This window comes from Peromyscus californicus, unplaced genomic scaffold (assembly GCF_007827085.1).
Source record: "Peromyscus californicus insignis strain IS unplaced genomic scaffold, ASM782708v3 Scaffold_4__1_contigs__length_199733344, whole genome shotgun sequence".
NCBI lineage: Eukaryota > Metazoa > Chordata > Mammalia > Rodentia > Cricetidae > Peromyscus > Peromyscus californicus.
In genome coordinates, this window is record NW_026294562.1 from 171,105,662 (window position 1) to 171,121,780 (window position 16,119).

Genomic DNA, 16,119 nt, shown 5'->3' on the forward strand with positions numbered 1-16,119 from the left:
AACAAACTTCAGAAAAATCATCTTAAAAAAATTAGTTGCTTCACCTGAAAGTTCCTTATAAGAAATCAATGCTAAATATTACAGCTGCTAATAATGATAACATCAGGAGTTAAAGCTAATGAAGTGAATACTAAATCCTGAAAATGCTTTTTCTCAAAGTAAGCTAATGTATATGGTGAAAGAACCTGAGACACAGAAGGTAGTGTCCTAGTAGACTGCAAAGTAGGCAGTCTGAATGGTTTCAAAAGCTCCAGAAGCCACTAAGAAGCTAAGAATGGCAGATGCCAGAACCAGCACAAGGCATCCACAGCTGAGATCTATGGAAAATCAACGCAACACAGAAAAACCTGAGCTAACAGCAAAAATGGTGCATTTTAAAATATTACTGTAACTAAAAATTTCTCTGGCTTGAGAATGAAAGTTGCAGAGACGCTTGTTGGAACTAAAATTGTTAACTGCAAAAAGTTTTAGTTGTAAAACGTCTCTTCATATTTGGAAGTGAAAGTCTGATGCCAGAATTTACTTTTTTTGAACTTTTTGAACTTAAAAAAATGAGATAAAACTAAAAGATTTTGGTTATGGATTTCTTAATATTTGGAAGGTTGACCCCAGAATTTATTATTTGAATTTGGGGACTTAAGAAATGAAATGAACAATAGTGATTTTGTTGCAATGGGACAACTTTGAATTTGCTTATAGTAATGACCTGGGAAATGTTTTCTGGAATTGTGTTAAAAATGGAACTGTTTAAATGAAGAAATTTATTGTTTCTACCTAGACTCAAGATGCAGTTTTGTGTATGCATGTATGCTGGTGATACATGAAATATTCTGTGTTAAAAATAGAACTGTTTATGTAAAAATGGAATTACTTATGGAATGTAGCGATAACGCCCGTGCTACCACCACCTGTTCACCATGTCCGAGCGAGGGGCTGTGGATCGAAAAACAGAGACAAAGACAGCGGGTCACTCGCCTCAGCAGAATGTCAATTTTTGAAAGAGAGAGGAAACCTTAAATACAGGCTTACAGCACATTGGGAGAACCCAAGAGGGCAGAAGTTTGCTACTGATGTTTACAATCTTGCATCTAAGCTGTTAACGCCCAATATGCAGGATACACAAACAAGGAACTTCCCTTAAGCATTCAGGAGGGTGGAAACCAGCAGGGAATTAGCATAGGGAGGACATCTGGTCAAGGTCAGCAAGCAGGCAATGGCTTTACTCAATATGGGAGGAGACCAGGGCCCTACAATGGAACTGGTTTTGTGTTACAAATGGAACTGTTTAAACAGAAACATTTGGATTTTCTAAATAGGCTTGAGACTTTGCTTAAAAAATTATAAAGAAAAGGGAGAGTTAATATTCCTTAGTGATGGGTTCACAACAAGCCCTCATGGTTGGGCGTGTTTGCGCATGCCCAGCGGGCCTGGACACTTCCACCTAGCCAGTTCCAGGTCAAAATAGCCATTTCCGGGTCAAGGTGTCAGGTGACTTTACATGGTTGCATAAGCACGCAACACAGCCATGTGATCTACACACATGCATGATGTAGTTACATCAACCTGTGCACACCCAGCCTTTATAAGCCCGCACCATATTCTGGCTTTCTCTCTCTCTCTCCTCCTCTTCTTCTTCTCTACACACGTGTCTCTTCCACAGACCTGGGCACTCATCTGTCCCTTTCATCTTAATAAAACTCTTGTTAGCGGATTCTGTCATGTTTCATGACATTTCCTTGCAGGGTAAGAGCACTGCAAAATAACTAACATATGGTACAGAAACGGAGTGGGCACTTCCGGGCACCCTGCACCTGAAAACCCATAAACCGGGGACTGCTGCACACACACGGGGGACTCTGCTCCGTACGCGACAGACCGCTGTCCATTTTGCCTGGCCATACCAAAATTACATCGAACACCGCTTTCTCTGATTGGTGAGTCCTCCCACTTTTCGGCCAGCATAAACAGTTTCCTGAATCTGTGAGAATGACTGTTGAGCATCCGGTGCCTCACACGTATTCTTGAAACCGGGGGAATCCCTGGCCATGGTCTTTATTGGCTACGGTTGGTCCCTATTGCAGGCCTAAATTTCTAGCCATCTCCCACATCTGCAGCCTGAGATATTTCTCACAGTGGGACCACCACCATTGGGTGCATCCTGGGGGCCACGTGAGGCCAACATGTTCATCTGGCTTGGCAAGCGGCAGACGCTATCCAGATTCCTGGGGAATCCTTGCCTCACATGGTGGGGCCCATGCTTCTGTGACTGATGAGCCAATTAGCGGCCTGTGCCCGGTATCTGTCCTTGGCCTTAGGGATGCCTGGGGCCTTGGCTCTGGATCACGTTTTATTTTTTTATTTTTCTGCCTCTCTGCTACAGACATTGGAAACAAGGCTTCCAACCCTATTAGTCCTTCCTCTCCATTAGGCTGTCTTCTTGAAGCTTTAAAACCTCTCAGCTTAATGCCTTACTTAAAGATTCCTAAGCTGACCCATCTCTGTACTAAGAAATGGCCCAAATATGCTTTAGAAAACAACAAAAAATGGCCGCCGAGCAGCTCCTTAGATCCTGATATTTTACAGGCGTTATCTAATTTCTGCCAGCGAACAGGCAAATGGAAAGAGTTGCCCTACGTGATAGCATTTTTCTTTCTGAGTGCTAAACCATCTCTTCTGGATTCCTTCTCTCCTGCTCATATGCTCTTAGCTATGCCTAAACGGGAGGATTCTCTGACTCTGGAATCTCTGACTCTAGATCCTGCTAACGAACCTCTACCTGTTCGACCTATTCGACCTCCGGCTCCCACTCCTGCTCCTAGGGCGACTGTTCCTTCAGCTCCTCTTCTGGATTCTTCTCCTTCTAAAGCTGATCTTCCTTTGGCAGCAGCTGCTCCTCCCTCGGCAGTGGTCGTTTCCAAAGGCCCTGCCCTGGCTCTGACCTTCACTCCTCCTACTACCCACTCTCGAACTGCCAAATTGCCTGATTCCAGCCATCCAAACCCTTCCACTGTTCTCCCTTTGCGAGAGGTGGCTGGTGTGGACGGACTGATTAAAGTTCATGTTCCATTCTCTCTAGCAGAACTCTCTCAGATAGAAACTAACGTGGGTTCTTGTACTTCTAATTCTGCTTCCTTTATTAAACAGTTTCAATATATAAATCAATCTTATAGTCTCACCTTTCATGATACATACATGATACTTTCTAATAATTTACTTCCTGAGGAGCGCAGGCCGGTATGGGAACAGGCTAGGACCCATGCAGAGGAAATTCATCAGACTAACCTTTCACACACCCCAGGAGCTGAGGCGGTTCCTGACCAAGAACCACACTGGGACTATAACACCCAGGGTGGCTGTCTAGCCAGAGATAGGTTTATTACCTGTCTCCTGACAGGTCTCGGTAAGGCTGCCCTAAAACCAGTAAACTATAAAAAACTAAAAATGATAATTCAGGATAAGGATGAAAATCCATCTCACTTCCTAGAGCGGCTCACCAAGACTCTAATTCAGTTCACTAGCTTAGACCTGGACAACCTTGAGGGCAGGCAGCTGCTAATGACCCACTTTGTCTCACAGAGCTTCCCTGACATTAGGGATAAACTTAAATGTTTGGAGAACGGCACTCTAACTCCATAGGCAGATGTACTGGTGATAGCATTTAAGGTGTACCATGGGAGAGATGAAAAAAGCCAGAAAAGGAACTGCCAGATGCTGGGAAGCACCATCCGACCGGCTTCCCGAAAGCATCTGGTCCCTGTTTGAAGTGCTGGAAAGAAGGCCATTGGGCCCGGGCTTGCACCTCCGGGCCACGAAGGGCACCAACAAAGCCTTGTCCAAAGTGTTGCCAAAAGGGTCACTGGTCAGCTGACTGTCCTAATGTCCCAAGCGACATAGGAATGCCAGACGAAGACCACCCTCCAGCTGACTTTGTAGGCTTGGCTTACAGCGAGGACTGACGCTGCCCAGTTTCTGTCCTGGCCAATCCCATCTCACACAGGGAACCAAGGGTAATAATAAAAGTAAATGGGCACCCCATCTGGTTCCTTTTGGACACCAGAGCTACCTACTCTGTCCTGAGAGAGTTTTGGGGGCCCACCTCTCCTGCTCATCTCCCTATTGTCGGGGTTGGGGGAAAGCCTTACCTACCTCATCAGACACCACCACTTAATTGCATTTCAGAGGCATCCCTCTCACACACACATTCTTAGTGGTTCCAGGCTGCCCTGTAACTTTAATGGGGAGGGATCTTCTAGCTAAGGTAGGAGCATCCATTTCTTTCGCTCCACACATTCGCCTTATCCCAGATGCACCAGCAGCTCCCCTCCTCCTTCTCCTAGCCACTCACTCTACTGACTCTAACAGTTCTTTCCCTTGCCAGCCTCTCCTCTCGTGGAGGCATACCTGGTTTCTAATAAGTGGGCTCAGACAGTTGCAAACCTCCTTCTCCAAGAAATTATTCCTCAGTTTGGGGTTCCTGCTTCTTTTCAGTCTGACAATGGACAGGAGTTCACCTCTCAGATTTCTCAGACACTAGCTAAGGCTCTTAACATTCCGTGGCATTTTTGTATTCCATACTGTCCTCAATCCTCAGGAAAAGTGGAGCATACCAACTGGTCTTTAAAAACTATTCTTACTAAGATGTCACAGGAACTTCATCTCGACTGGGTAAGATTATTGCCTCTAGCTCTTCTCAGGTTCAGGGCTCTTCCTAAAAAGCCTCTTTCAATTTCTCTGTTTGAACTAATATATGGAAGGCCAGTTCTAACACCAGGTCTTTTATCCAACCCTCCAACTGTTCCAGATAGCCTGTTAACTCCCCTTTTATGTCACCTAAGGTCTATTCTATGGAGCTATGCAGACTGTTCATTACCTCAGCTGTGTGACAATAATTGTCCACCTCCAATACACATTGGGGATCAGGTTCTTCTCTTCCCTCCAGGCCAGCGCCCTTCACCCCTTTCCCCTAAGTGGCAGGGACCCTTCAAGGTAATTCTTATGACTCCTACAGCTGCTAAACTTGAGGGCTTTCCTCACTGGGTCCACCTGTCTCATCTAAAACCTTTTATCTCATCTCCATCCCAGAAAAATCTCTCTTCATATACAGTGAAACAAATAGGGCCTCTCACTCTCAAAGCTCCAGAGGACATCAGGATCCACTGCCTTGTCACCAATTCCAGAGGAATAAGGTATCACCCCTTCATTTCCCAACCAGGGCCACACAGAGCCGGAGGCAAAAAAGACCATCAAAAATATCCAGGTGCTTTTTCTATGTCAACAGTATCTTGTCAAACAGAAGGTTCCCAGCCACAGGACAGATGAACAGCTGCAGAACAAGGGGATGGCAGAACGTCATTCCAGGACCTCCCCACCATCATCCCAGGACTTCACAAGTTACCCTCCCCATTTCCCCCAAGAGCCAACTGACACCCACTATTCAGCCGGAAGCAATCTTTGAGAGAAATGTCGCCCCATACCCACTCAACCACAATATTTTTCTCTTTTTTTAAAAGGGATGATGGGTTCACAACACACCTCCATGGTTGGGCATGTTTGCATATTTCTCGCATTGGGACCACCGCCGTTGGGTGCGTCCTGGGGGCCACATGGGGCTGACACGTTCATCTGACTTGACGAAGCGGCAGACGCTGTCTGGATTCCCAGGGAAACCTTTCCTCGAGTGGCGGGAGGCCCCTGCTTCTGTGGCTGACGAGCCAAGGAGCAGCTTGTGCCTGGTATCCATCCTTGGCCTTGGGGATGCCTGGGGCCTTGTCTCCGGATCACGTTTGTTTTTTTCTTTTTTATTTTTTTCTGCCTCTCTGCTGCAGACATGGGAAACAAGGCTTCCAACCCTGTTAGTCCTTCCTCTCCGTTAGGCTGTCTTATTGAAGCTTTAAAACCTCTCAGTTTAATGCCTTACATAAAGATTCCTAAGCTAACTCGTCTATGTTCTAAAAAATGGCCAAAGTATGCTTTACAAAACAACAAAAAATGGCCGCCGAGCGGCTCCTTAGATCCCGATATTTTACGGGAGTTATCTAATTACTGTCAGCGCTCAGGCAGATGGAAAGAGTTGCCCTATGTCATAGTGTTTTTCTTTCTCAGTGCTAAACCGTCTCTTCTGGATTCCTTCTCTCCTGCTCATATGCTCCTGGCTATGCCTGAACCGGAGGATTCTCTGACTCCGGAATCTCTGACTCTAGATCCTGCTAACGAACCTCCACCTATTTGACCTCCAACTCCTAGAACAACTGTTCCTTCCGCTCCCCTTCCGGATTCTTCTTCTTCTAAAGCTGCTCCTTCCTCGGCAGCAGCCGGTTCCAAAGGCCCTGCCCTAGCTCCAAACTTCACTCCTCCTACCACCCGCTCTCGGGCTGCTAAATTGCCGGATACCAGCCATCCAAAACCTTCCACTGTTCTCCCTTTCTGAGAGGTGGCTGGTGTGGATGGACTGATTAAAGTTCATGTTCCATTCTCTCTAGCAGAACTCTCTCAGATAGAAAGTAAGCTGGGTTCTTATACTTCTAATTCTGCTGCCTTTATTAAACAGTTTCAATATATAACTCAATCTTATAGTCTCACCTTTCATGATATATTCATGATACTTTCTAATATTTACTTCCTGAGGAGCGCAGGCCGGTTTGGGAGCAGGCTAGGATTCACGCAGATGAAATTCATCAAACTAACCTTTCACACCCTCCAGGAGCTGAGGCGGTTCCTGACCGAGAGCCACACTGGGATTATAACACCCAGGGTGGCTGTCTAGCCAGAGATAGGTTTATTACCTGTCTCCTGACAGGTCTCGGTAAGGCTGCCCTAAAACCAGTAAACTATGAAAAACTAAAAATGGTTATTCAAGATAAGGATGAAAATCCATCTCATTTCTTAGAGCGGCTCACCAAGGCTCTACTTCAGTTCACTAGCTTAGACCCGGAGAACCCTGAGGGCAGGCAGCTGCTAATGACCCCCTTTGTCTCACAGAGCTTCCCTAACATTAGGGATAAACTTAAACGTTTGGAGAACGGCCCTCTAACTCCACAGGCAGATATGCTGGCGATAGCATTTAAGGTGTACCATGGAAGAGATGAAAAAGCCCATAAAAGGAGCTGCCAGATGCTGGCAAGCACTGCCCGACCGGCTCCCTGAAAGCCGTCTGGTCCCTGTTTCAAGTGTGGGAGAGAAGGCCATTGGGCCCGGGCTTGCACCGCCGGCCCACGAAGAGCACCGACAAAGCCTTGTCCAAACTGTTACCAAAAGGGTCACTGGTCAGCTGACTGTCCTAATGTCCCAAGCGACATAGGAATGCCAGATGAAGACCACCCTCCAGCTGACTTTGTAGGCTTGGCTTACAGCGAGGACTGACGCTGCCCGGTTTCTGCCCCGGCCACTCCCATCTCACTCCCATCTCACACAGGGAACCTAGGGTAATTATAAAGGTCAATGGGCACCCCATCTGGTTCCTTTTGGACACCAGAGCTACCTTCTCTGTCCTGAGAGAGTTTTGGGGGCCCACCTCTCCTGCTCGTCTCCCTATTGTCGGGGTTGGGGGACAGCCTTATCTACCTCATCAGACACCACCACTCAATTGCATTTTCAGAGGCATCCCTCTCACACACACATTCTTAGTGGTGCCAAGCTGCCCTGTACCTTTAATGGGGAGGGATCTTCTAGCTAAGGTAGGAGCATCCATTTCTTTCGCTCCACACATTCGCCTCATCCCAGACGCGCCAGCAGCTCCTTTACTTCTCCTCCTAGCCACTCACTCTTCTGACTCTAACAATTCTTTTCCCCTACCAGCTTCTCAGGTAGACCCAAAAATCTGGGATACCCAGAACCCTTCTATTGCTAGACACCATCAGCCTGTTATTATCCAGCTACAAGATCCTGCAAGGTATATCACCCAAGCTCAGTATCCTCTCTCACTCCAGAACCTAAGAGGACTTAAGCCTATCATTTCTGACCTTCTCAGGAAAAAGCTGCTCCACCTAACCTCTTCACCTTTTAACACTCCCATACTTGCAGTTAAAAAGTCTAACGGAACCTACCGCCTGGTTCAAGACCTCCGGCTCATTAACTCTGCAGTGGTCCCTCTCCATCCTGTAGTGCCTAACCCTTATACTCTCCTGCCCACTATCCCTTCAGGAACCTCTCACTTCTCAGTTCTAGATCTCAAAGATGCCTTCTTTTCTATTCCTCTCAGTCCTCAGTCTCAGTATCTTTGCTTTTACCTGGACTGACCCTGACACCCACCAGTCCACACAGCTGACCTGGACTGTTCTGCCTCAGGGATTCAGAGACAGTCCACACCTATTTGGTCAAGCTCTGGCCTCTGACCTTCTTTCTCTGTCTCTCCCTGGCTCTAAACTAATACAGTATGTAGATGATACTTTACTCTGTAGCCCGTCCTTACAGGTTAGCCAAACTAACACCTCTGCTCTCCTAAATTTCTTATCCAGCTGCAGTTACAGGGTATCTCCTTCTAAAGTTCAGCTGTCAACTCCCCAGGTCACCTATTTAGGTCTATCCATTACTCCAACTCACAAGGCTATTACTGTAGACAGGAAGCATCTAATCCAGTCCCTCACAGTCCCTTCTACTAAACAGGAGATTCTGTCTTTCCTAGGAATAGCTGGCTTTGTACGGTCCTGGGTTCCATCTTTTTCTCTCCTTGCTCGCCCCTTATACGAGGCAGCTCAGGGCTCACCGCACGAGCCCCTCCTTCATCCTGTCACTAAACCTTTCCAAAAGCTCCAGCAGGCTCTTCTTCAGGCTCCAGCGCTCCATCTCCCAGACTTAACCCATCCCTTCTCCCTCTATGTAGCAGAGAAGGAGGGATTTGCCCTGGGAACTCTAGGGCATCAGCTGGGACCCTCCTTTGCACCTGTAGCCTATCTGTCAAAGAAGCTAGACCTTACCAGTCAGGGCTGGGCACCTTGCATCCGTGCCTTAGCAGCTGCAGAGCTCCTTATTCGGGAATCAAAGAAGCTAAGTTTTGGGTCATCTATTACTGTTTTCTCTCACCATAATCTGTCCCATCTTTTAACTTATAAAGGCTTACAAACTTTGCCTCCTTCCTGAGTTCTTTCTCTCCAGGTGGCATTACTAGAGGATGCCATGCTTACTTTCCAGACCTGTCCACCTCTTAATATTTCAAGCCTCCTTCCTCAACCTAACGCTGACTATTCTCCTTTTCATTCCTGCACTGAAACTTTAGAAGACCTGCTACCTCACCCTTCACACATACAGGAGGGCACATTGCCTCAGGCTACTTATACCTGGTTCACAGATGGCTCCTTCTTATATGAAGGGACCCGTAAAGCGGGTTATGCCATAGTGTCAGATACTGAGATAGTAGAGGCACAGGCATTACCCACACACACCACCAACCAACAGGCTGAGCTGATAGCTCTCACCCGTGCCTTCCAATTGGCACAGGGACAATCTCTAAATGTTTACACAGACTCCAAATATGCTTTTCATATCCTCCTGTCCCATGCTGCTATTTGGAGGGAGCGTGGCCTTCTCACAGCAAAAGGGGGATCCATATCTAACTCAGGCCAAATAATGGCCATGCTGGAGGCTTCCCACCTCCCCAGGGCTATAGGAATTGTCCACTGCTGGTCTCATCAGATGGATAGCTTCATCATCTCTAAGGAAAACAACTGGGCTGACCAGGCAGCCAGGACAGCGGCCCTCCAGGGCCAAGTCTCACCTCACCCACCACAGGGAATCCATACAGTACAGCCTACACCCTCACAGGGAACTCCAGACACTAGACAAATTCTTTCCTATCTACACCAGCTCTTTCATCCTAATAATCTTGCTCTGTCTCAATTTGTAAAAACTCACCTGCAGCCCACCTCTGAGGATTTACAGTTCTTAAGAACTATTACTGCCTCTTGTGAGATCTGCCAAAAAACAGATCCCAATACCAAGTACAGGAGTCAGTCTTTTCCCACCCACCAGGCTAGAGGTTCCCTTCCAGGGACTGACTGGCAGCTCGATTTTACCCATATGCCCACCGTCAGGAAAGTTAAGTATCTCCTCGTGATGGTGGACTCATTTTCAAATTGGGTGGAGGCATATCTGGTTTCTAATAAGCGGGCTCAGACAGTTGCAGACCTCCTTCTCCGAGAAATTATTCCTCGGTTTGGAGTCCCTGCTTCTCTCCAGTCTGACAATGGCCCAGAATTCACTTCTCAGATTTCTCAGACACTAGCTAAGGTGTTAAATATTCCCTGGAATTTCCATATCCCATACCATCCTCAATCCTCAGGAAAGGTGGAGCGTACCAACCGGTCTTTAAAAACTATTCTTACTAAGATGTCACAGGAACTTCATCTCGACTGGGTAAGATTATTGCCTCTAGCTCTCCTCAGGCTCAGGGCTCTCCCTAAAAAGCCTCTTTCAATCTTTCCATTTGAACTAATGTATGGAAGGCCAGTTCTAACACCAGGTCTTTTATCCAAACTTCCAACTATTCCAGATAGCCTGTTAACTCCCCTTTTATGTCACCTAAGGTCTATTCTATGGAGCTATGCAGACTGTTCATTACCTCGGCCGTGTGACAATAATTGTCCACCTCCAATACACATTGGGGATCAGGTTCTTCTCTTCCCTCCAGGCCAGCGCCCTTCACCCCTTTCCCCTAAGTGGCAGGGACCCTTCAAGGTAATTCTTATGACTCCTACAGCTGCTAAACTCGAGGACTTTCCTCACTGGGTCCACCTGTCTCATCTAAAACCTTTTATCTCACCTCCATCCCAGAAAAATCTCTCTTCATATACAGTGAAACAAACAGGGCCTCTCACTCTCAAGCTCACCAGGCCTCTCACTCTCAAGAGGACACCAGGATCCACTGCCTTGTCACCAATTCCAGAGGAATAAGGTATCACCCCTTCATTTCCCAACCAGGGCCACACAGAGCCGGAGGAAAAAAGGACCATCAAAAATATCCAGGCGGGGCCGGGCGGTGGTGGCGCATGCCTTTAATCCCAGCACTCGGGAGGCAGAGCCAGGCGGATCTCTGTGAGTTCGAGGCCAGCCTGGTCTACCAAGTGAGTTCCAGGAAAGGCGCAAAGCTACACAGAGAAACCCTGTCTCGAAAAACCAAAAAAAAAAAAAAAAAAAAAAAAAATATCCAGGCGGTAAGGAATAATGTAATGCAATAATCTATCATCGTTCAATACTCAGCACCTGATCACCTGCGTTTCCTAAATGCTAACCTAATAAGGGAAACAGGTGCCTTAAATAAACTACCTCTAATAAGGCTTGTCTCAGATAAAAATTAAGCAGAGTACTAAGGCCAGATCTACCTCAGGTAAATATCACATGTCTCTATCTGGACAGGCCAGATCTACCTCAGACAAATGCCAACTCCAAAATAAAATAATAATGATTCTTTCTCTCTAAGCCTTTTCTATGTCAACAGTATCTTGTCAAACAGAAGGTTCCCAGCCACAGCACGGATGGACAGCCGCAGAACGAGGGGACGGCAGAACTTCATTCCAGGACCTGCCCACCATCATCCCAGGACTTCACAAGATACCCTCTCATCCCCCTGCCCCCAAGAGCCAACCAACGCCCACTATTCAGCTGAAAGCCCCCATACCCAGTCAACCACAATTTTTTTCTTTTTTAAAAAAGGAAGAGTCAGGGATGAAAGATTTACAAAAAGCCCACATGGTCAGGTGTGTTTGCATATGCCTGGTGGACACTTCAGCCTAGCCAGGCCCAGGCCAGGATAGCCATTTCCGGGTCAGGGCATCTCGCGTGACCAAGATCTGTGATGTCCCACTAGTCACGTAGGCGCGCAATGTGGCCATGCGATCTACGTACGTGCTTGCGTGTAGTAGTGATGCTGATCTGTCCATGCCCAGCCTTTAAAAATCTGGCACCATGTTCCCAGTTCCTTCTTCTCTACACACGTGTTTCCCGCAGGCCTGTTCACTCTCTGTCCCTTTACCTTTAATAAAACCCTTGTTAGCGGATTCTGTCGTGTTTCGTGGCATTTCCTTGCAGGGTAAGCACACAACGCAGCCGAAAAACTAACACCCAGCCCTAACACCCAGGCGAGGGAAGGGGCTGAGGCACCTCCATCCAGAGGCTTTTCATCATTTTCCTCCTCAGAGAGTTCCTTTGCAGAGAAGATCCCAATTGTTTTGGAGTCCCCCAGTAAAGTTTTACCAGGTGAGGACATGCATCCCTGAATGCTCATTGTGGAAGACAGGCCACCTGGAGGGTGAAGGGCACTTACAGGTTATACAATCCAGCTGTGCTGGGAAACTCAGACCCAGGAATCCCAGCCCCATCCTTTTTCCCCAGACCATGAATCTAACCCCGCCTTCCTTCCTCCATCCAGGACTCCAGGGCCCAGCTCTACTCCCTGATAGGCTAAAGGCCCAACCCTCAGCCTCATGAGTCCAGGCCCAGCCCTCCTCCCTCAGACCTCAGGTTTTGGGTACCAGCCCTCTTCCCTCAGACCCAGGGGTCCAGGCCAGCCCTCCTCCCTCAGACCCAGGGAATCAGGCCCAGCCCTCCTCCCTCAGACCCAGGGTCCAGACCCAGCCCTCCTCCCTCAGACCTCAGGTTTTGGGTCCCAGCCCTCTTCCCTCATCCTAATGAGTCCAGACTCCTGTAATCCTCCCTCAGACCATGGATTCCAGGCCTCAACTCTTCCTTCAGATGAGTCTTGGCCACAAACCTCTTTTCTTAGACCCAGTGGTCCCGGCCCATCCCTCTTCCATCTGAGGCAACCTCATCTCTTCTCCCTCAGACCTAGAAGTTAGGGAACAACCCTCCATCCTCAACCCTGGAGCCCTGGTCCTGCCTCTTCCAATCCTGCAGCCTAGCCTTCAGCACTCACCTCCCTGGAGCACAATGTCACCATTATAACAGTGAGTGTTACCCTGAGGGTAGGCCACAAAGTTGGTGTCATTGAAGCAGGATCCAAATAACTCCACACACACTGGACACTGCAGGTCTCTAGGGGGAAGGACAGCTGAGGACAGAGAGAAGGACTGGGATGCACTGCATGCTCTCAGCTACAGCCACCAGCTTAACTCCCAAATGTCTGGGTCCTTCCATGTCCCCGGATCCCATACTTGGACGAGGGAGGGGGCTCAGCAGGATGCTGCTGCTGCTGGCTTCGTTGCACAGGTTGGAGGAACAGAAGCGTGAATAGGAAGCCACCAGTATTCCAGGGGGCCGGGAGTGTATGGAGACACCGGCACTGTCCTCTGCCCCAGGCCTGATGCAGCCTTTGCTCCCTATTAGGAGTGTTTTTGGTCCTGCTGGTATAAGAGAATGAAAGCCAGGCTTGGATGGGGAGGATGGCCAGGCCTGGGGGCCACTTCTTGGGTCCCCTGATGTTCCCAGTCACAGGGAGAGCACAACGCCCAGGGACAATGGGACACAGCATGTCCTGTGTCAGCCAAAGCCTGCAGCACAAGCCTGGCTCCTTCTGCCCTGCCCCTGCACATCCTGTTGAACAGTCTCCACAGTCTGCCCTGAGCCCCTCCTACAGGCTGCAGCCTCACTCTGCTCACCATCTCCTCTACCCTGCTGGATTTCTCTCCACACTCTGCCCTTCACACCCACAGCTGGCTCCCTGTGGTCTGCTTCTCTCCTTTCCCACTTCCCTGTAAAGCTGCAAAAGGCTGATCCCCAAACAGGTGTTAGACTCCCCACCAGGTCCCCACCTTGTAGCTCTTCTCCCCTCCCCCCCCACCACGCCCCCACCCCGTCCCTCTTCTCCCCTCCCCACTCCACCATCCCTCCCTCCCCTCCTCTCTCTGTTTCTCTAGCTCTTTGCCTCACTCTCTTGTTCTCTCTCTGAGAGTCTAGGATAGCCCAGCCAGGTCTTGAATTAACTGTATAGGTGTGGATGGCATTGAATTTCAATTTAACTGTCTCTTCCCTCCCAGCCCTGGGATTACAGGCAAGCCCAGTTTACCTGGTATCAGGAATCAAACTCAGGGCTTTATGCATGCTAAGCAGGCACTGTACCAAATGATCCTCCTTCAAATGATGGAGGTCATCAGGGTCCCTTGGGTTTTTACAGCACCATTCTCATTTCTGGGCTTGGGGCTACCTTACACCACTGTCCAGCAAGACAAGGCACAGAGAGAGGAGCTGGGCAGGAACTGCAGGGCACACAATCCAGGGCAGGGCTGGGCTGGCTGTACGGGCGAGAGGCCGTCCATCTCATCACACACACCTACGTCCACCAGCAGGAGAGTCTCCTGACATAACTCCTCAGGTTCACACACCAGGGTCGACGGTGCAGACCACGCTACAGCTGTTTCAGCAAAGCCACTGCCAGATTTCCTCATGATCCCCTTGTAACAGGTCAGAGTACCTGTGGAGAGGAAAACCACCAGGGCTTGGGAGAGTCAGGGAGGCACCACATCTGTCCCTGCAGTGTTCGGGCTAAGGGAGGCCATCACACTCTGACTCATACTCCCAGTGCTCTGGCTGTGACCTCCCTGTCTGCATTAAGAAGGGACTCAGAATCAAGGCTTCCAAGTGTGCAGCTCTGTTCACCCTCTTCCTCCCTGAACACCTGCCCTTCTCAGAGCCTCCTGAGGAAGGCTTGCTCCTCCACAGATGGCTCCCCTTCAGCCGTTCTCTACTCCCCATCTGCTTCATGTCCTCCTTAGAATAATGAGCAAGGTGGCCTGGAGCCTTCTCTTTCTCTCTGTGTGTCTTTGTGTGTGTACACATGTGTGTATGCCTGTTCATGTGTGTGGGTGTACGTGTGTGCGTGTGTGTGTGTGTGTGTGTGTGTGTGTGTGTGTGTGTGTGTGTGCATGTAGAAGCCAGAGGAAGCCCCAGCTGCCATCTTGGAGGAGTTACACATCTTGCTTCTCTGCAGCATGTACTTTTATTTTGTTATCTCCCTAGCCTACCTTCTCCTTTTTTACTTATATAACTTTTATTACATTGAAGTGTGTGTGTGTGTGTGTGTGTGTGTGTGTGTGTGTGTGTGTGTGTGTGTGTGCATATATGTGTTTCTGTATGTGTGCCACAACTTTGGGAGTTAGTTCTCTCCTGCCACATGAGACCCAGGGAGTGCTTTAACCTGCTTAGCCCTCTCAGCAACTCTGTTTTTGGAGACAGGATCTCTCAATGATCTGAAGCTCTTGAAGTAAGGCAAAGTAGGCGAGGAGGGCTGGCCAGCAAGTCCTGGGGGTCTGTCCATCACTGCCTTGCCAGGCCTGGGATTACAAGCATGTTCCACCCTCTCTCTCTCTCTCTCTCTCTCTCTCTCTCTCTCTCTCTCTCTCTCTCTCCTCCTCTCCCTCCTTCTCTCCCTCCCTCCCTCCCTCAACATGGATTCTAGGAATTGGACTCAGATTTTCATGTTTGCATAACAAACACCTACTGACTGGGCCATCTCCCCATCCTTAGACATTTCTTTGGACTGAGAAGCCCTAGATTACAAACAAACCTCTGGATCCACCTCTAGTGAGCACTGGGTCTGCTGGGTGCTAGGGTACAGAAGTGGCTCTCCACAGATGAGCCCACTGTGTCTCCGTGTGTGTGTGTGTGTGTGTGTGTGTGTGTGTGTGTGCACGCGTGTGCGTGTGCGTGTGCGTGTGCGTGTGCATGTGTGTGTGTGTGTGTGTGTGTGTGTGTGTGTGTGTGTGGCAGCTCTGCTGTGTGGTCCAGGCTGGCCTCCAGCTGGCAGCCCTCTAGCCTCTGCCTCTGGAGCGCTGGGATTGCAGAGCAGCCCTATCTTCACTGCCCACTGGACTGTCTCATTTCCCCACCACAACCCACAGCAAGTGGCAGCATCTCAAGGCAGGGAAGCAGAGCAGTAAGTGCTGAGGACTTTGCCCAATGTCACCTGGCATTAGGTGGCAGAGCTGGACTCAGAATTCAGGCTCTCTGTCCCCTTAGGGTCAGGGTTGAACACAGCAGTCTAGTTTGAGGACCTTGAAGTTGGCCTTCCCTAAGGACCTGACATGATCATCACATAATGTCGAGTACCCTGTGATGAAGAAATTCTTAGAGCTGGGACTGTGTGTCCACTAGCACCCCAGCCTTCTTGCTGGCTCACAGGGGGTGCTGGCCATTTCCTCACTTCCCAGGTGACAGATGTGCAGCTCCAGCTGCTGT

At 49.0% G+C, this 16,119-nt stretch overlaps 1 protein-coding gene across 1 annotated transcript in view; it reads right to left on the reverse strand.

Annotated features, from left to right (window-relative positions):
* The window catches only part of LOC128124078 (CD177 antigen-like), a 93,266-nt gene that overhangs the window by 65,663 nt on the left and 11,484 nt on the right, over positions 1–16,119 (reverse strand). Inside the window, 4 exon segments of the mRNA XM_052760309.1 lie at positions 12,052–12,231; positions 12,863–12,997; positions 13,101–13,286; positions 14,216–14,356. Coding sequence (XP_052616269.1) covers positions 12,052–12,231; positions 12,863–12,997; positions 13,101–13,286; positions 14,216–14,356 — 642 coding nt within the window.